At 36.9% G+C, this 21,607-nt stretch overlaps 2 protein-coding genes across 8 annotated transcripts in view; both read left to right on the forward strand.

Moving 5' to 3' along the window:
* Window positions 1–21,607, forward strand: part of SNX6 (sorting nexin 6) — a 334,434-nt gene that overhangs the window by 106,476 nt on the left and 206,351 nt on the right. The gene's annotated exons all lie outside the window — the stretch shown is intronic.
* BAZ1A (bromodomain adjacent to zinc finger domain 1A) overlaps window positions 1–21,607 on the forward strand; it is a 94,333-nt gene that overhangs the window by 17,195 nt on the left and 55,531 nt on the right. For all 6 annotated transcript variants that reach the window (XM_076004092.1, XM_076004094.1, XM_076004093.1 and 3 more), the window contains one exon: window positions 20,878–21,021. In XM_076004092.1, the coding sequence (XP_075860207.1) occupies window positions 20,878–21,021 (144 nt within the window). The remainder of the gene's footprint in view (window positions 1–20,877; window positions 21,022–21,607) is intronic.

Below are 21,607 nucleotides of genomic sequence, written 5' to 3' on the forward strand. Positions count from 1 at the left end.
CTTTTTTTTTTGAGACAGAGTCTTGCTTTGTTGCCCAGGCTAGAGTGAGTGCCGTGGCTAACTCACAGCAACCTCAATCTCCTGGGCTCAAGCAATCCTCCTGCCTCAGCCCTCAGCCTCCCGAGTAGCTGGGACTACAGGCATGTGCCACCATACCTGGCTAATTTTTTCTATGTATATTAGTTGGCCAATTAATTTCTTTCTATTTTTAGTAGAGATGGGGTCTCACTCTTGCTCAGGCTGGTTTCGAACTCCTGACCTGAAGCAGTCCGCCCACCTTGGCCTCCCAGAGTGCTAGGATTACAGGCGTGAGCCACTGTGCTCGGCCAGGTCTGTTAATTCTTAAATACCTACTAGATGATTTGTGTATACATCATATCAGTAGGTAGGAGGTAGGAGGCCGGGACTTACTGTCTCCATTTACAGATGAAGAAACAGATCCAAAGAAGTTAAGTGATTTTTTTTTTTTTTTTTTGGTAATTTTTCAACATACATTTCTTCATCTCCTACTATACACTTGGACTATTCTAGACACTGGAGATACAGCAGTGAACAAAACAAAGTCCTGGAGCTTCCATTCTTGTCGTACAAGTAGTAAATTACAGGATTTAAAATCAGATAGGGCTGATTTGCAAAATCACTTCTTTCACTGTCTCCTTGGTTTTAGGTTCTGCCATTTATGATTGGCTATATGACTGTGAACAAATAATTTAAACTCTGAGCTTTAATACTTTTTCATCTATTAAATGGACCCCTGCCTTACAGGGTTGCCTCACAGGATGAAATGATATAATCTGGTTTTTTTGAAAGCTGTATTATAAATATGGCCATTTCGTGTAGATGTCTTATTAATATTTGAATGGCTTGATTGGGGCCATGAAGTTTCCTTTCTTTTTTTTCTTTGAGAGATGCCAGAAGTGATGTGGGAGCTACAGTAACTACCTAAACCACTATAACTTGGAATCAGATTTCCCTTTTGAAACTAAAAGGAAACCTCACAGTTAACAATTTCAGTATCTTTAAAAAATACTTTTTTTTTTTTTTTAAAAGACAGGGTCTTGCTCTGTCCCACAGGCTGGAGTTCACTCTAACCTTGAACTCCTGGGCTCAAGTGATCTTCCCACCTAAGCCTCCCAAGTAGCTAGGACTACATACAGCTCACACTGCCATTCCTGGCTAATTTTTAAAATTTTTTTGTAGAGTTGAACTGTTGCTATGTTGCCCAGGCTGGTCTTGAACTCCTGGCCTAAAGTCATCCTCCCATCCTTGGCCTCCGAAAGTGCTGGGATTATAAGCTTGAGCGACCACACCCAGTCCCATAGTTTAAAGGCATATAAGTTTCAATTAACTTTTTCATTTTCTTTTTAACAAGCCTGATAATCATTGTTAATAAAGGGTTGGGAGGATGATGAGCTAGAATTCAAATGTGTGCATGACTCACCCATTTTTTTCTCCCCTTCCCTGGAACTAGAGAATTAAATCAGGAAAAAGGAGGTGAAAATCATACAAGTAAACATTTGAACTCATTAAGTTGAGTCATCATTCAATCTAAAGATAGAATTAGAGTTTGAAAGAGTCTGAAAATTTAGTCAATATAATAGTTCATTTGGTAATATATATATTTTTTAATTAAAGTGAGCTTTGAGTAACCTGTTTTCAGACATTTTACAAGCATCTCTTTTTAAATAAGAATTGGCATGCAGGCCGGGCGCGGTGGCTCACGCCTGTAATCCTAGCTCTCTGGGAGGCCGAGGCGGGTGGATTGCTCAAGGTCAGGAGTTCAAAACCAGCCTGAGCAAGAGCGAGACCCCGTCTCTACTATAAATAGAAAGAAACTAATTGGCCAACTGATATATATATAAAAAAACTAGCCGGGCATGGTGGCGCATGCCTGTAGTCCCAGCTACTCGGGAGGCTGAGACAGAAGGATCGCTGGAGCCCAGGAGTTTGAGGTTGCTGTGAGCTAGGCTGACGCCGCGGCACTCACTCTAGCCTGGGCAACAAATCGAGACTCTGTCTCAAAAAAAAAAAAAAAAAAAAAGAATTGGCATGTTGTTGTATTCTTTGAAGTAGATTTTTATAACAGCTAATTTGTGGATTGGTAACTGCTTTTCTGCAAAATTTCCACCTTTAACCTGTTCCACTTCACCAGTACTACCATTCTTTGTGTCTGGAAGGAATCTTCAAATATCTGTTGAAATGCAGGTATCTTCAGAGTCTATGAAGGTCTACCTTTTATAGCCACAATAAAGGCTACGGAATACATATTGATTCCATCTGGGAGAGAGAGGAATGTGTGCAAGAAGAGAAAAGATAGTTGCTACAGAGAAGTGGGAGAGCTTCTAAAATTTAGCCTACTTGGAGGGTCATCCCTACCTTTTTTTTTTTTTTTTTTTTTTTTTAATAACTAGACTCAAGTCCTAACTACTACACTTTAAGGAACCACTATAATACTAAGGGTACATAATCTCCCATTTAGCTAGTATACAGACTACTTAACAGTTCCAGTTCTTTGGAACATACTTTAGAGCTAAAAAGTAGTCTGAAAACCTAAGACTGGATAGGAAAGTAACTTCCTATCCAGGATAGGAAGGATAGTTAAGTCCTTCCATGTGCTTTACTTCTGATTCGACTGTACGGAAGAGCGCTTTGACCTAAGTCTCTTTTTTTTTAAATCCATTGCCAGCTGGAAACTGTTGACCTAAGTCTTATACTAAAATTAAAACATTAATGTTGTCTACTCGGGATGCTGAGAGAGGAGGCTTGCTTGAGCCCAGGAGTTCAAGCCTGTAGCGTACTATGATGATGCCTATGAATTACTGTCCCAAGGTATTTGGGAATCTTTTTGAACTTTTTTTTAGTCATAGGGATAGGTTTTGTGAGTTTGTGCTTACAAATATTTGAATGACTACCACAGTAAAGCTGTCAGGGATACAAAAATGAGTACAAGTCTTTTCCTGTGTAGAAACTCATAGTTTAAAGGAGCTAAGAACGATTTATGAATAACTAAAAGAAAATAAGGCACTATAAAAGAGCCACAGTCAAGATGCTCTAAGAGCTAAAAGAGTTTGTAGCAGATACGAAGCAACAGGTAGCAGAAAGCACCTCTAAAAGCGATTATACTGACAGCAGCAAGAAGTGGTACCTAATATTAATAGCAAAAGAGGAGTTTGAATAAACATTAATTACCAAAGTATACTGGTCTGGGTCAGTGTAAATCTTGGTGGCATTAGAAGACATTGCAGTACTGAAAGTACACTAACATTTATTGAACTTTTCCATATGCTAGGCAGTGGGCAAGATGCTTTCATTTCAATCCTCATGGTCATGATGGGTTAAACAGAATTTTCAAACATGTTTTTTTTGTTTGATTTTTTTTTTTTTTTGGAAACAAGGTCTTGCTCTGTGTCCTGTGCTAGAGTGCAATGGTGTTATCATAGCTCACCACAAACTCAATCTCCTGGGCTCAAGTGATCCTACTGCCTTCTAAGTAGCTAGGACTACAGGCAAGTGCCACCACATCCAGCTAATTTTTTTTTTTTTTTTTGTAAAGACAGGGTCTCCTATGTTGCCCAGGCAGGCTGGTTTCAAACTCCTGGGCTCAAGTGATCCTCTCGCCTAAGCCTCCCAAAGTACTGGGATTACAGGTGTGAGCCACTGGGCCCGGCCCAAATATGTTATACACATTACTTATCAAGAGTAAAGTTTGATTTTTCAAAACCTGTTAACTAAAAGTTTAAATCCATAACTTTAGATTTTTAAAGTCTATTTTATTCCTATTAAAGTAAAAGATTCGTATATATAAGAGAAAAATGCAAATGGTGAAGTGCATTTTCCAAATGCTCTGTTCCTAGATAACCACTGCCAAAAATTTAGTGCATAGTTCTTTTTTTTTTTTTTTATATTATGATTATTATTATTATTGTTTTTTTTGAGACAGAGTCTCACTTTTGGTGCCAGGGCTAGAGTGCTATGGCGTCAGCTTAGCTCACAGCTACCTCAAACTCCTGGGCTCAAGTGATCCTTCTGTTTCAGCCTCCTGAGTAGCTGGAACTACAGACATGCACCACCATGCCCGGCTTATTATGTGTTTGTGTGTGTGTGTTTCTTTTTTTTTTCCCTATGCTACACTTAAAAAAATAACAAGCAACGTTTTCACTTAATGGTGGTTTAGATGTCTTCTCATATCAGAACACATAAATGTGTGCCATTTCTAATTGGTTTTTCATAAACTGGTTAAACTGTTGGTTCCTAAAAAGCTTACTTGGAATATTGCCTTTTTCTGAGGATGGAAAAAGTTATTCCTTCCTTTTGCTAGCCTGGTGTGAGTTCTCTCTTTGCATATAATAAACTACATTTTCTTTAAAATATGATGTCTAACCTTGATTGACAGACCTTTTTCCCAATGTAGGTTAATTCATTAAAATGACAATGGGATTTGCACCAAAGAGTTTCATTTGTAGCTAGGTTTTCCTAAATATTATACTATTTGGGTTTCAAATTTATGAAATGTTACCTAGTCAAGAAACATAAGAGACTACAGTTCAATATTGTTTTAAGAACTGCATTGTAAAATAGAGATTATAGAGTTCATTTTAATGTTATAAACTAATGTCAATGAAGGCATCAAGTGGCAACCAACCAACTAGAGCTCTTAATTCAGGAGTCCTCAAACTTTTTAAATAGGGGGCCAATTCACTGTCCCTCAGACCGTTGGAGGGCCGGACTATAGTTTTAAAAAAACTATGAACAAATTCCTATGCACACTGCACATATCTTATTTTGAAGTAAAAACACAAATGGGCAAAAACACCCGCATGTGGCCCATGGGCTGTAGTTTGAGGATGCCTGTTTAACTATTCGGCTATTAGAGTATATTTCCTGTGGACCTTCTATGTTGCATTGGTAAAATGCCTTAAGCAATTTAGACTAATGAAGGAGAAGAGAGAATTAGCACAAAAACCTACAATATAGAGAGTAGACACTTAGTATATATTAGAATTGGAAATTTTAAAATGGACTTTATCTTTGGTCTCTTTTTTATATTGCTAGCCTAAATGCAATTCTATTAATGAATCATAATTAAAATACATTAATATTGGGAACAAAAGAGAAATAAATCGAGAAGGTGAACATAAAAGATACAGTGAGAAACAAATACAGTTATTTTGATTTAAACATATATATACTTGGATACCAGTGACTGGGTCCAGGTAGGATTAATCAAGTAGAAGTTTTTAGAAAAGAGTTGACTAGCAATCTGGAAGAAAAAAACATAAATTAGTTAGAAAGGATTATAGGAAGGAGACTTATTAGACTCAAAGATAGTATAGAATTTTTAGTAGAACATTAACTTTATTATCATTCTTTTTCAGAAAGAAGTCTTTCATTTGGTCAGCTTTTACACTGTTGACTTTTTTGAGACAGAGTCTCACTCTGTTGCCTGGGCTAGAATGCTGTGGTGTCAGCCTAGCTCACAGCAACCTCAAACTCCTGGGCTCAAGCAGTCCTTCTGGCTCAACCTCCCGAGTAGCTGGGACTACAGGCATGTGCCACCATGTGTGGCTAATTTTTTCTATATATTTTTAGTTGGCCAATTAATTCTTTTCTATTTTTTAGTAGAGACAGGGTCTTGCTCTTGCTCAGGCTGGTCTCAAACTCTTGACTTTGAGCCATCCACCGGCCTTGGCCTCCCAGAGTGCTAGGATTACAGGTATGAGCCACTGCGCCCAGCCCACTATTGACTTTTAAGATCAAAATTACTAGTTCCAGGCCAAGGAAAATCCTAACTAAGCAATATCCCTAAATTGTTTTCAGTCTTTAGTTCCTGATGAGCCTAATGTGTTGATGATACAATTTTTAATTTTTTTTTTTAAACGAAGCTATTTAGAATTGCTCTTCTTTCTTTGATATTCCAAGTTAGAGTGGAACCATTTTCTTTAGATATATATTGTTGGGTTTGCAGTGTGTGCCAGAGACTCAGATTGATGACCCATTAATAATTTGCTCCAGGATGTCATTGCAAGTTGAACACTTAAGATTTAGAACCCTGGCCGGGCGCGGTGGCTCACGCCTATAATTCTAGTACTCTGGGAGGCCAAGGCAGAAGGATCGCTCAAGGTCAGGAATTCAAAACAAGCCTGAGAAAGAGGGTGACCTCATCTCTACCAAAAATTGAAATAAATTAATTGGCTAACTAAAAATATATAGAAAATATTAGCTGGGCATGGTGGCACATGCCTGTAGTCCCAGCTACTCAGGAGGCTGAGCCAGAAGGATTGCTTGAGCCCAGGAGTTTGAGGTTGCTGTTAGCTAGGTTGACACCATGGCACTCTAGTCCAGGCAACAGAGTGAGACTCTGTCTCAAAAACAAAACAAATAAAAAGATTTAGAACCCTTATTTACTTGCATAATAATATAAATTGGGAGATCATTCCTGGGAAACCCTTTTTATATTCTAAAAATCCCTAAATAATCACAAAAATAAATGAAAATTAAAAATGATTATATTTCTAAATAAGTTTAATTCAAATAACTTGTAAAGTATGTAGTAAATTTTTCTGCTTAGACTCAACTGCTTCACAATATAGTTTGTTAAAGTTTAGACTGATCATACAAACTTACTTTCTTCAGTGTTCTAAGGGCTTTCATATTGTAATAGCCATTAGGGACATCTGTCTGATAATGTCTCTTGAGAAAGTCTTTGGTAAATGGTGGGAGTGGGAGTAGTTTTTTTCACAATTTCTTTATTAATCCTTTGCCCTAATGCCAAATGCAGTCAACTGAGTGTCCAGCAGGACTTAGATCATTACTGTTTGGGTCTTATTTATAGTAAGAAAGATAATAAAAATGGGGAGTGGCAAGTAAATTGAGGTTCACCTCTTTTCTAATATGAGAGAACATTCAATGTTTGCTTCCCTTTGTGTCTCTGATTGATTAGCGGAAGCATAGAGAAGTAGAATAGTAGTAATTTAGAAGTTCTTAGTTCTTGATGGCACGAGAATATTATAGACTTATCTCACAAAAGAAGGAAGACTATATAGCTGCTTCAGACCCGAAATCCCTGTTGGGAATAAAAGAATTTCATATCTACATGGTCTATTACACCATTTCAGGTCTGAGGAATCATCTCTCCTCCATCTTTTTCTGCCTCATCATAGTCTGTTCCAGTTGGCCAATATAAGATGACAGTTTTTAATGAACAACTTTGCTCATAGATACTTGGAATTATTCTGAGAACAAGGTAAAATCATCATTTGTTTCCCATGCTGCCTTGGAGGTCTGTAGTATTGCATGCAAGGGAAGTTAATTTGACCTGTGGTTCTGAATGACTGTTTTAAAAGTGGAGTTATCTTCCTTTCTGAGACAAATTCAGAGGCCATCCAAAGGTGAAAGTTAAAGGAGAACTAAGAAGTAACATCAACTAAAGTAATTTTCAATAAAAGGAAAGAGAATGAAAAGTATAAAAAACACGCAAAACTACACATCACTAAGGGCTAGGCAAAATCCCTTGTTTAAATTAAAAACATGCTGTGAATAATCTACGTAGGGGTTGTTACTTTTTTTTAAAAAAAAAAAAATAAAGGCCCATGTAGTAAATATTATAGGCTGTGTGGTTTGTATGGGCTTTATCACAACTACCCAACTCTGCTATTATGGTGCAAAAACAGCCATAGACAATATATAAATGAATGAGCATGGTGTATTCCAATAACACCTTATTAATGAACACTAAAATTTGAATTTCTTAGTATTTGTACACATCACAAAATATTCCTCTAATTTTTATTTTGAGCCATTAAAAAATGTTTATACCATGTGAATTTTAGGATTTTTTTTGCTATTCTTTGAAAAATGATATTGGAATTTTGATAGGGATTGAATTATATCTATAGTTTACTTTGCATAATGTGAGCATTTTGACAATATGCTTTTGATCCATGAACATAGGATATCTTTCCATTTATTTGTGTCTTCAATTTCTTTCATAAGTGTTTTATAGTTTTCAACATACAGGTCTTTCACCTCTTTGGTTAAATATATTCCTAAGTATTTTTATTTTTTTTTTGTAGCTATTGCAAATGCGATTGTTCTCTTGATTTCTTTTTTGAATAATAAATAATAAATGTTTAAACCATTCTCAGCTTGCAGGCCACACAAAAACAGGTGATGATTTCGATTTGGCCAGTGAGCCATAGTGCACTGTCTTCTGATACAGAGTAAAGGGTTAAATAAGACTTGTAGAATAAAACCACCAGACATCCCCTTTTTACCTGTAACCTCAGAGTATGTTATGTGTAGGTGGCTTGGTATGGTGGAAAGAGCCTTTGGAGCCAAACTGATTTACCATTAGTTTACTATTTACTAATAGTTTTGGGACTCTTTCCTAATCTATAAAACTGGGATACTGTCTATATTCACATGGTGGTTCTAGTAGTTAGCTTTTGCTATATAACAAACCACTCCCAAAAGTTAGAGGCCTAAATCAGTAAACATCATTCTTATGATTCTGTGATTGGCTAGAACGTTCTTATGGTCTGGGCTGACCTGGCTGAGACTTGACTGTCTAGGTCCTAGGCCTTACTCACATGTCTGGAGTCTCAGACTGGAATGGCTAGAGTCTGCTTCACATGACCTATCATTCTTCATGGGGTTAGCCCAAACTTGTTCCCAGGATGGTAGAAAGGTTCCCAGCAGCGAGAGAGGGCATGCCCCAATATGCAAGCACAGTAATAAGCCTCACCATGCTCTGTTAGTGTTCCATTGGCCGAATCAAGTCACATGAGTAAATCCAGAGTTAGTATGGGAAGGGATCAGAGAGGTGTGATTCAATTCAATAATTCCAACAGTCTGGCATCGTGGTTAATATTTGTTAAGAGCCCAGCATAGTACCTGGTACATAAAGCACTCAATAAATGTTAAATCCTTCCTATACTTGTCAGAGACAAGTGAGGAGTCTGCCAGCTGTGATGACTCATCTTTTTTCTAGCTGGTCTCTAGTTTTCTTATGTGATTGTTACTTGTTCGTGAGAGTTTGGTATATGTCATTTTAGGGAGATGATGACAATACCAGTAAACTTTTAAGAGTCAACTAGGTGGCGGCACTGTTGTAAGCTTTTTTAATGTGCTTTTTTTTTTTTTTTTTTTTTTTTTTTCATAAAGCCAGAGAGTGGGTACCCCTTAAATATGAATGAGCCTCAGTTCCTTGAGAGCATACATGCACTATTTCATTTAATTCCCACAATAAGGCCGAGCACGGTGGCTCACGCCTGTAATCCTGGCACTCTGGGAGGCCAGGGTAGGAGGATTGTTTGAGCTCAAGCGTTTGAGACCAGCCTGAACAAGAGCAAGACCCCGTCTCTACTAAAAATAGAAAGAAATTAGCTGGACAACTAAAAATATATGGAAAAAATTAACCGGCTATAATGGCGCATGGCTGTAATTCCAGCTACTTGGGAGACTGAGGCAGGAGGATCACTTGAGCCCAGGAGTGTGAGGTGGCTGTGAGCTGTTATGATGCCATGGCACTCTAGCCCGGGCAACAAAGGGAGACTCTGTCCCAAAAAAAAAAAAAATACCTGCCCAAGGTGACAGATGGTGAAATTTTCAAGCATAGGTTGTGTCAGAACCACTATGCTCCTGTTTGGGAGTAATAAATGAATGCAAAAATAATATACAAAAGGATAGCAGTTAAGCAGGATTAGAAGATGATAATTGAATGCATTTACTGAACACCCACTATTTTTCACTTTACTTGAGCATTTTATAATTTTTGTCAAAGCGTGGTCAGATTAAGCGTTGATCAGTCACTCGTAAGAATGATTCAGGTCATATTGTTCAGTGTTTGAAAGTCAGCACCTTCTGATCATTTCCTCAAATGTAAAAAAGCCTCAATAAACAGATTACCCTGCTGTTTAAATTCTTAACCATTGTACTTACCAGAGGGTATCTTAATTACTTTACTTGTATACTGTGAGATATTTAAGCTTTCTTTTCATATATTTTGCTAGGAGATGAAAGCATGCTATCTAATGGCAACAAAAGATGACTTGCAGGCATGGGGGGGGAAATAAGATATCATTTTTTTGTTGTTTTTCTATGTTTTGATTCAGTTCCCGGGAATGAAAAATGTAATTGTTTATACTTTTGTTCTTTGAAGGTGGTAGGGAGTACTCTGAGTTAATACTTAATTTTTTAATTTTTTTTCCTCCCCGCCCCCTCCCGAGTTAATACTTTTAAAGTACACATAAAGGCACATTTTATATAATTCATTCACTAAGTATTGTGTGCTGGGTACTGTTGTAGGCATTAGGAAGAGAGTAGCGAATAAGACAAGGACCTTAGAATTGCATTTTAGTGTAGGGGAGATAAACACACAAATATTTTAAAAGATATCTTTAGGTATTTATCAGTGCTATAAAGAAAATAAAATAGGCTGGGTGCGGTGGCTCACCCCTGTAATCCTAGCACTCTGGGAGACCAAGGCAGGCGGATTGCTCGAGGTCAGGAGTTCGAGACCAGCCTGAGCAAGAGCGAGACCCTGTCTCTACTATAAATAGAAACAAATTAATTGGCCAACTAATATATATAGAAAAAATTAGCTGGGCATGGTGGCACCTGCCTGTAGTCCCAGCTACTCAGGAGGCTGAGGCAGTAGGATTGCTTGAGCCCAGGAGTTTGAGGTTGCTGTGAGCTAGGGTGACGCCATGGCGCTCACTCTAGCCTGGGCAACAAAGCGAGACTCTGTCTCAAAAAAAAGAAAATGATGAGATAGAGTCTTGAATCATATTTTTTGTTTTAGCCAATTTAAATTGATTACTTCTCTGAAAACCATTGTGTTAGATGCAACAGGATAATCATATATGAGTGAAGCATAGTACTTAATTGTTCCCAAGCATCATACTGGTGTATATATTTGTAGTAGTAATAGAGTTTAGTACTATGCTGTACTCATATTTGATTATCTTGTTGCAAGGGAAGGGGCGGGGGAAGAGTTTTATTTGGCTAATGATTATAACATTAACATTCAAGTGGAATGAATAAAGAACACTATAATGCCAAATAATTTAGTCCTGCATTAATACTTTGCTATGATTGACCATTAGAGTGGCCTGATACTTATATTTTAGTTTTCTCTCCAAAGATATACCTGCGTCTTTCTTCATCTTCTTCTAGTTAGTAAGTCAGCATATTGATTTAGTTATTACAAATATACTCTAAGAATAGTAAAAGAAATATTCAGGTTATTTTGTTTGAGCTACCCAAAAGCTATCTGCAAGTAATTCTTTCAGGTAGAAAAATTTGAGATGGAAGTAGTAAGTATAATTCTGTCATCTTAATTTTTTAGTTGTGTATATAGTAATTTCTTTGTAAATTCTTTCAGCTTTTTTTTGCCCAAGTTGTCTGCATCAGCTATTTTTGTACAGTGTATTTTTAAAGAAAAATAAAAACAGGCTCTCTCTCTCTTTTGCCCAAGCTAGAGTGCAATGGTATCATCATAGCTCACTACAACTTCAAACTCCTGGGTTCAAGTGATCCTCTTGCCTCAGCCCTCCTAGGTAGCTGGGACTACAGGTGTGGGCCACCATGCCTGGCTAATTTCTCTCTTTTTTGTAGAGATGGGGTCTGGCTGTGTTGTTCAGCCTGGTCTCACACTCTTGGCCTCAAGCAGTCCTCTCACCTCAGCCTCCCAAAGTGCTAGGATTACAGGCATGTACATCTGTACCCAGCCAAATTTTTATTTTGAGATATAAACTATGACTATTAAGATCACTTTGGGAGAAGGTTTATACCATTCCAAAATACTCTCATAAAAGGTTATTTCCACTGTTATACATTTGTGGCTAACTAATGCTATGCCCTTATTCTGTGCTTGCTGCTATTCCACAATCTTGCTTTCACTCTGAAATGTGTTTAAGTTGTTAGCACTTTAAGAAGACTCTCACTGCCTGGACTTAAAGCTCTGAAATACCCTTGGGTCAACATAATGCTCTGTTCACCCTCACTTTAGTAATAGAGTGGAAACTTAGAAAGTATATGGGCTTCAGAGACAGATAAAGTTTCGGCTATGTCATTACTGGTTGTCTGAGAGCAAATGATTTAAATCTGACCCTGAATTTCATCTTCTAGAAAATGTGTAACTTGGAGTAAATATATATATATATATATATGTATGTTATATACTTAATATGACACACATGAACTCTAATAATAAGGACCATCTTTTGATCATCAATCTCCACCCACTATGTTCTCAAATAATAGAGCATAACTTTAATTTAGAATGTTTTTGTGCTCTCAAAGACTCTAACCAGATCTTAATTCATGATTCTCTAACGTTTTTTTTATAACCCAATAATCTGTGGACTCACTAGAACCAAGAAATGGTAGTAAGTGGATTTGAAAAACAGACCAAGTCTCTTTGGAAATCTATTAGAAGGTGTTGACTTGACATTTTGAGTAACTGAAATTAAGCTAAATACCTTTTAAAGGGCTATCCTTGATTAGATCAGCAAGGAATGCTTGTTGCCTGTGATTTGGATGTGGTCAAAGTTAATAATAGCATTGACAATAACTACTGTAATGTATGTGTTTAATATTTACGACATTCTAAGCAGTGTCCCTATGCTATACTGGTTTCTTTTCCCTTAATTCCTCTGTCAGAGAATTGTATTTCTCTCTGTTGGCTTTAAATAAATTAGTCCTTAAATTATTGGAACTATATGGGCCCCTACTATGGTCAGATTATTCCCTGTGATGGATTGTCAGAACACTGTTAGATCCCACACGAATTGTAGCTGGGCCCAGAGTGGATTCATTTACTTTGTTTTTGTCTCGTGACCACCACCAGCATTATCACTATGTAGGGGCACTCACCTGGGCTCTGCCAGTGAAGACCATCTTTTTTTCTAACTTGAAGAACCTTGTCATAGATTCCCTGAATCTATGGGATTCAGGGAAAAGCTTCCTTTATCACCTCCTGGAAGCCTAAGTAATATTGTGATCCCTGGATGTAGTATCTAAGCTCTCCAAAAGTGGATCCATTTGATTTCTTTCATATTTTTATGTAGTTTGTGTCACTAAATTATAGAACCTTTTTATCAGTAGGTTACATAATTACCCAACAGGTTTTGATATGACTTTCTATAGTTGTTCCTCTTTAGAAACATTGGTTTATTTCTACTAGCCAGTGGTGAGTCAGTCTGCAGTTCTTTAGAGACCATTTCCGTTTGATACCAACATAGGATTGGTAATTGAGTCTCTTTTCAAGCTTTTCTGTTAGAATGAAAAGAGGTTTTTTTTTTCCATTACAGTAAAATAAACATTAAAATTTTACTATTTTAATGATTTTAAGTACAATTCTGTGGCACTGAGTGCATTCATAGTGTACTTAATGTTATGCACATTATATAGAGTGTTGTGTAACCATCACCACTATTTCCTGAACTTTTTCATCATCCCAAACAGAAACTCTGTACTAGTTAAGCAATAATCTCCGTTCTACCCTTCCTGCAGCTTCTGGTAACCTTTGTTCTACTTTCTGTCTCTATGAATTCACCCTATTCTAGATATTTCATATAAGTGGAATCATGTATATATTTGTCCTTTTGTGGCTTATTTCACTGATACCATTTTCAAGTTTCATCCATGCTATAGCACATATCAGAGTTTCATTCCTTTTATGTCTGAATGTTCCATTGTATGTATATACCACATTTTATTTAACTGTTCATCTGCTCATGGACACTTTGGTTGATTCCACCTCTTGGCTGTTGTAAATAACACCACTATGAACATTGGTGTACAAGTGTCTATTTGAGTTCCTGTTTTCAATTCTTTTTTCATTTTTGCAAGCAGGCAAAGTACCCAAGTTTATTAAAGCATAGCTCATTCTGGAGAAGGAATAGGTCAGCCCCTGCGAGTGGAGAAGATCCTGTTTTCAATTCCTTTGGGTATATACCTGGAAGTGGAATTGCTTGGTTATATGGCAGTGCTATGTTTAACTCTTTGAAGAATTGCCAAACAGGCAACTGTACCATTTTACATCCCACTAGCAATGTACTTTTCCAGTTTTTCTACATCTTCACCAGCATTTGTTGATTTCCATGTTTTTGGTTTTGTTTTCTTTTGTTTTTGAGAAAGAGCCTCATTATGCTGCCCAGGGTAGAGCGCAGTGGTGTCATCATAGCTCACTGCAACCAACCTCAAAATCAGGAGGGCTAAAGTGATCCTCCTGCCTCAGCCTCCTGAGTAGCTGGGACTACAGGCATGTGCCACCATGCCCAGCTAATGTTTTTACTTTTTGAAGAGATGGAATCTTGCTGTATTACCCAGGCTGGTCTCAAAACTCCTGGCCTCAAGTGATCCTCCTGCCTTGGCCTCCCAAAGTGCTAGGATTATAAGTGTGAGCCACTGCACCTGGCTGGTTTCTGTGTTTTTAAAATAATAGCTATCCTAGTGAGTGTGAAATTGTATCTCATTGTGGTTTTGATTTTACATATTTATTATGACTATTGATGCTGAGCTTCTTTTCATGTGCTTACTTCCATTTGTATCTTCTTTGGAGAAATGTCTGTTTGAGTCTTTTGCCCATTTTTGAATTGGGTTTGGTTTGGTTTTGTTTTATTTTTTAGTTATAAGAGTTTTACATAGGCTCTGCCATATGTTTGTCTGGTTGGATATTAGGATAATGTTAGTCTTATAGAATGAGTTTGGAAGTGTTCAATTTTGTGGAAGATTTTGAGAGAATTTATATTAATTCTTTAACAAGTATTTGGTAGAATTAGCCAGTGAAGCCATCTGTTCTTGGACTTTTCTTTGTTACTTTTGTGTGTGTGTGTGTGTGTGTGTGTGTGACAAAAATAATTTCTTGGCCGGGCGCAGTGGCTCACGCCTGTAATCCTAGCTCTCTGGGAGGCCGAGGCGGGCGGATTGCTCAAGGTCAGGAGTTCAAAACTAGCCTGCGCAAGAGCGAGACCCCATCTCTACTTTAAATAGAAAGAAATCAATTGGCCAACTAATATATATAGAAAAAATTAGCAGGGCATGGTGGCACATGCCTGTAGTCCCAGCTACTTGGGAGGCTAAGGCAGAAGGATTGCTTGAGCTCAGGAGTCTGAGGTTGCTGTGAGCTAGGCTGATGCCATGGCACTCACTCTAGCCTGGCAACAGAGTGAGACTCTGTCTCAAAAAAATAAAAAATAAAAATAATTTCTTTTTATTAATACATCAATAGTAAAATTTTATTATGATGGGTTGGAGTTGAGAAGTGATGTTTATTGAATTCCTAAAATATTATATATTAGGTTGCTATATATATGTATATATATACATTATCTCATTTAATTACCAAAATAATGCTGTGAGTTAGGGGATACCTTCTTTATAGATAAGACATATAAAGCTTAGGTAAATTATTTTAAGGTCATACAGTTCTCAAGAGATGGAGTCAGAATTGTATTCATGTCTATCCAATGACAAAAAAGATCCTTTAATCTTTTTTTTCTGTGCATTTAATACCTTATTTTTACTTTGAAGTAATTTCAAATTTATAGTAAAATAGCAAGAAGAGTAAGATAATCTTTTTGTTTTCCCTAAGACATTTAAGAGTAAGTTGCTTTTTGATTACTGATTCAATTTCCTTACCAGTTATAGGTCTATTCAGATTTTCTATTTCCTTTTGAGTCAATTATGGTATTTTGTGTGTTTCTAGGGATTTGTCCATTTCATCTAAGTTATTCAGTTTTTGTGTATACAGTTGTTCATGGTATTCTCTTATAATCTTATTTCTATAAATCTCCAGTAATATCCCCACTTTCACTTCTTATTTTAGTAATTTGAGTCTTCTCTTTTTTCTCAATTCTTTTTAAAAAGCAAATTGAAAAGGACCAAGACTATGATGTTTAAATTTAATTTGAATCTGTGTAAGTCTCAGAGTGAGAGTAAATGAATGAAGATACAAAGATTCTTTGAGGACTTTGGGTTCAATCACATAGTCTACATTTTGTTGATACTTAAACCTTAGAATGCTGTGGAACAAGTTGCTTTTTCTTTTATTTGGGTGTGGTGCCAAGTTCTACAAGGAAATCTATGGTCCTGATTTTCTGTGTGCCTAACAGCAATATTAGATATTGTAGGAGATACTAAAGATATTCTAAAGGAGAATATAAACATATGCTAAAATGTACAATAATAAAAATAAATGCTGTTATAAAAATCTACCAGCTTCCCAAAATGAATTAGCTCTAAATAATACTGCTTTTCTGGAATTTTATGACTGTTTATTTTGGCTGTTACAAAATTTATCTTGAAACACCAGGCAAAAAAGAAGAATTTATCATTTTATTGAATTGAAGGAAATATTAAACAGCTAAGCCTGAGATGGGCAAAGTGCAGCTAAGTCTGAGGAAAAACAAGAATTAGAGAACTGATTGCCTCTTGTACTCTTGCCATCTTTCCCCTCTTCTCCCTTATAGGCTTTATATTCTCTCATTGCACATTGGCCTTCTCCATGTAGCAGGAAATATGCCTGTTTACAGCACCAGAATTTTGTATCTTACAGATTCTATGCTGGGAGAGGGACTGATTTTACCTTCTGGATTCCAAGTTTAAAATTTTTGGAAAAGATACTCACCCTGTATCAACTTACTCTGGCTATTGTTTTGTGAGAACATAGCAGCTCTTATAGCCATGTGGAAGAGGGTAGGGTGTTGGAAGAATGAGGTTCCTACGAGACTGGGATAGCATGCCCATAATATATCAAAACTTATTGATGGTAGGTATGGGATGACCAAATGAATGATATAGTGAGCAAAGTGTTTAATCTTTATTTGTTTAGTTATTTAGGTAGTTAGTTATTTGAGATAGGATCCTACTCTGTTGCTCAGGCCAGAGTGGAGTGTGGCCCCATTATAGCTCATAGCAGCCTCAAACTCCTGAGCTCAAGTGATCCTCCTGCCTCAGCCTGCCTAATAGCTGGGATTACAGACACAGGTAACCACACCCACTAGTTTTTAAATTTTTATTTGTCAAGAGAGGGTGTCCCTATGTTGCCCAGGCTAGTCTCAAACCTCTTGGCTTCAAGCAATCCTCCCAACTCATCCTCCCAAAGTGCTGGATTATAGGCATGAGCCACCATGCTTGGCCCAAAGTGTCTAATCTTGAACCACTTGTTCTCAGAGAATAATGATTTAGCCCATTGGTAGATATTATGTGTTTTCATAGTTAATAAAACCTCCCCCAGGATTGCATAAGGGTTATGGAGGTGTTATAGATGTAATTCCATCAATGTTTTCTCTTTTTTTAAAATTTACTTCCTATTATATCCTTTTTTAGATTCCTTCCTTCCTTCCTTCCTTCCTTCCTTCCTTCCTTCCTTCCTTCCTTCCTTCCTTCCTTCCTTCCTTCCTTCCCTCCCTCCCTCCCTCCCTCCCTCCCTCCCTCCCTCCCTTCCTTCCTTCCTTCCCTCCTTCCCTCCCTCCCTCCTGTCCTGTCCTGTCCAAGATTCAGTCCAATATATCTTGCAACTCTTTTTTTAGAGCAACTTTATTAAGACATATTTCATATATCATAAAAGTCACCCATTTAAAATATGCCGTCCAGTGGTTTTTAGTATATTCCTAGAGTTATACAGTGATCATCACAATCTAATTCTAGAACATTTTTAACACCCAGAAAGAAACCTTTGCCCATTAGCAGTCACTGCACATTGCCCATTGCCCCTGTGCTTTGAAAATTGGCACAGTAGAAATGGGATTAGGACTATTTTAATTATGGGTGAATGGGCCTAAAATTGCAGCCCATAAAATCCAGATAGAGTTTGCAGAGTAAAGGAAGCCAGAATAGAGGTGATAGAGTTAGTGAATAGGAAGCTTTCCAAAGGTCAGAAATCGCAACGAAAGTTATGCTAAGAATAACAAGGTTATGGTCTGGAGAATTTGAGAATTTAAAATATTGGATGCTTTGAAACTCTGTAAGGCCTAATCTATTTGATAAGAGATTATGCCAATATAGGTAGTCCCCAGGTTAAGGTCAACCTGACTTCCAGCATTCCATACTTATGAACAGGTTCCCAAGCCTCCCCATAAGAAAAATTTATAATAAAATAATTAAATTGATAATTCAGAAACTAGTTTCTTCCATGCATGTAAACAAACCCTTATGACGTAAGCGGTTTGTTGGCACAGCATCTCTACGCTAGTCTCATTCTTTATAGCATCTTATGCACCGCATCACTTTTGTCTTAACTTTTTTATTTGATTTTGTGAGTGTTTATTTACCCTTATGACCATGCCTCCAAAGCAAAAGTCCACTGCAAGTACAGGTGAGCCTGCAGTGAAGGGAAAGATGATTATAATGGAAAAGGAAGTAGAAATAACTGTTTGGAGAAAGACCAGATGCCATCATTCATTGGGAAAGCGTTAGCCTTCAGTTGATGAACTATGGGAACAATTAGAAAGGATAAACTGAGAATAATGGAACATGTGAAAGGCAGTGCTCCAATGAAAGTGTCAATTACAGCCAAAGTAGTAGAGTAGACTAATTATTGAAATAGAAAGATTATTATTGATTTGGTTAGAAGATCAAAACAAGTATAACATTCCTGTTAGCCTAGTGTCAATACATCAGGTGAGTGTTAATCTTTAATATTCTTTTTTGAAATTTCTCCTGTTTCCTATTTAAACTTTTTGTATGCGTTTGTTTTTATGTTCTGCTTGTTTGAAAAGAAGAGCACAATAGCTTCTGTAACTTCTTACAGTATAGGGATATTATTACAGTATTACACTGTATTACCACATATGAGACATTATAGTATTTTTATTACCATATATGTGCTGTTCATAACGGATCCAAGTTATATAAAAAGACATTCTCAAGAATGTATCTCGTCTATAACCTGGGGACTGCCTGTATTTAATTTTTCTAAGCAGTTACTTTAGTTAAAAATATAATTGCTAAGAGAAACAGACATTTTCACAATAATAGTTGGAGTCTTCAGTACCCCACTCTAATAATGGATAGAACAACCAGACAGAAGATGAATAAGGAAATACAGGACTTGAACAATACAATAAACCAACTAGATCTAACAGACATGCAGAACACTCAACCCAACAACAGAATGCACATTCTTCTCAAGTGCACATGGGATATTCTCCAGAATAGACCATATGTTAGGTCACAGATTTCTTCTCATTGAATACTTTTTTTTGCCCATGAATGTGAGAGCATCTCGCTGAATTTTAAAAGATAGATTATCTGTATTAGTCAAGGTTTTCCAGAGAGATGCAACCAATAGGATATATATATATGGGGGGATACAAGAGGACTTTTTTTTTAGGGGAAATGGCTCATATGATTATGGAGGCTGAGTCTTACAATAGGCCATCTGCGAGCTGGAGAACTGGGCAGGCTGGTAATGTGGCTCAGTCTAAGTTCAAAGGCCTCAGAACAAGGGAAGCTAGTGGTATAACTCTCAGTCTGAGCCTGAAGGCCTAAGAACTCATGGGCTACTGATACAAGTCCCAGAGTTCAAAGGCTAGAGAAACTGGAGTTCTGGTGGGTTTTTTGTTTGTTTGTTTGGGTTTTTTGTTTTGTTTTGTTTTTTTGAGACAGAGTCTCACTTTGTTGCCTGGGCTAGAGTGCGGTGGCATCAGCCTAGCTCACAGCAACCTCAAACTCCTGGGCTCAAGCAATCCTACTGCCTCAGCCTCCCCAGTAGCTGGGACTACATGCATGTGCCACCATGCCCTGCTGAGTTTTTCTATATATTTTAGTTGGCCAATTAATTTCTGTCTATTTTTAGTAGAGACGGGGTCTTGCTCTTGCTCAGGCTGGTTTCTACCTCTTGACCTTGAGTGATCCTCCCGCCTCAGCCTCCCAGAGTGCTAGGATTATAGGCATGAGCCACCGTGCCCAGCCAGAGTTCTGGTGTTTTTAAGGGCAGAAGAAGAAGAGTATCCCAGCTCCAGGAAAGAGTGAATTTGGGTTTTTCTCTGCCTTTTTGTTCTATCCGGCCCTGAGCTGATTGGATGATGCCTGCTCACATTTAGAGTGGATCTTTCACCAGTCAGTCCATTGACTCACATACCAATCTCCTCCAGAATCACCCTCATAGACACACTCAGAAATAATGCTTTAGGGAGAAGGGGGCCATGAGCAATATACATAACCTTAACATTTGTACTTCCATAATATGCTGAAATAATAAAAAAGAAAAAATGGGAAAAAAAATAATGCTTAAGCCAGCCATCTAGGATCCCTTAATCTAGTCAACACCTAAAATTAACCATCACAGTATCATACAAGAGTATCTTCTCTGAACACAAGATGAAGTTAGCAATCATTAACAGAAGGAAAACTGGAAAATTCACAAATTTGTGGAAATTAAACAACACACTCTTAAGTGACCAATGGATCAATGAAGAAATTGCACGGGAAATTAGAAAATACTTAGAGATGACTGAAAACAAAAACACAGCATACCAAAATTTGTGGGATGCAGCTAAAGTAATGCTAAGGGAGGAATTTTTATCTATCAATGCTTACATTAAAAAATAAGATCTCAAACCAACAACCTAACTTTATAAAAAAAGAACAAACTTAATCCAGAGGTAGCAGAAGGAAGGAAATAATAAAAAAATATAATTTCTAAGAATTGTGATAAATTGAATTTTAAATTATTATTGTTTAAATTGTTTAAAATTATTTGCTTATATTGGAAGTTACCGATTTTCTTTTTGGTAAAATTGTTTACGTCAATCTGCCATAGTCTCTACAAAACAAAATAACTTGTTCAAAATAAGTAGATTGTTCTGAAATGTTTGGTCGTAAAATAATCAAATGATTTGCATTTTTGAATATATGATTTCATTTCAGGTTACAGTGTAGGATTTTGGAAGTCCTCCCTCCATCACATCAAAATGGTTTTGCTAATGGACATGTTAGCAGTGTAGATGGAGAAACTATTATCATTAGTGATAGTGATGATTCAGAAACACAGAGCTGTTCTTTTCAAAATGGGTAAGTGATTTTTATTTTTTAAATTATCATGTTGACTAATGATATTTCTTGAAATAATTTTTTTCTTCATTCTTCTCTCCTTTCCTTCCTTTCTAGTGAGACTGTGGTTTACCACCCATCTAAACAATAGATGTTAGAATTTCCAAAATTGAAACTTACCTAGTTAACTCTAATCAGCTGCTGAGATTTAAGCTAACTGCTTCAGTTATATCTATACATTTTTGTTTACTTGAGAAAATGCATTCTGTACTTTAATTATTAATACTTAACTCACTTTATGTCGTACATGGTAAAGAAACTCTGTAACCACCTAAAATTCAGTAAGTTGATGGCCTGTGTCCGCTGAGTGCTGTTGGACAAAAATATTACAAACATATATTATTATGTAATTTAAAATTTCAGCTAAGTCTACAACTTATTAAAAGTCCTTTTACATATTTTAGCTCAGCAACCTTTTCTGTTCTCCACAACAGCTATTCTAAATCTTTACTCCTCTATTCTTTTCCCGTTTAGGCAAATCAGGCTTTAAAATGCTTTCTCCAGCCTGTCTTGTGGGTCTTTCTTGCATCTCTATTTTTAGTGAACA

This window comes from Microcebus murinus, chromosome 6, assembly GCF_040939455.1.
Source record: "Microcebus murinus isolate Inina chromosome 6, M.murinus_Inina_mat1.0, whole genome shotgun sequence".
Taxonomy (NCBI): Eukaryota; Metazoa; Chordata; class Mammalia; order Primates; family Cheirogaleidae; genus Microcebus; species Microcebus murinus.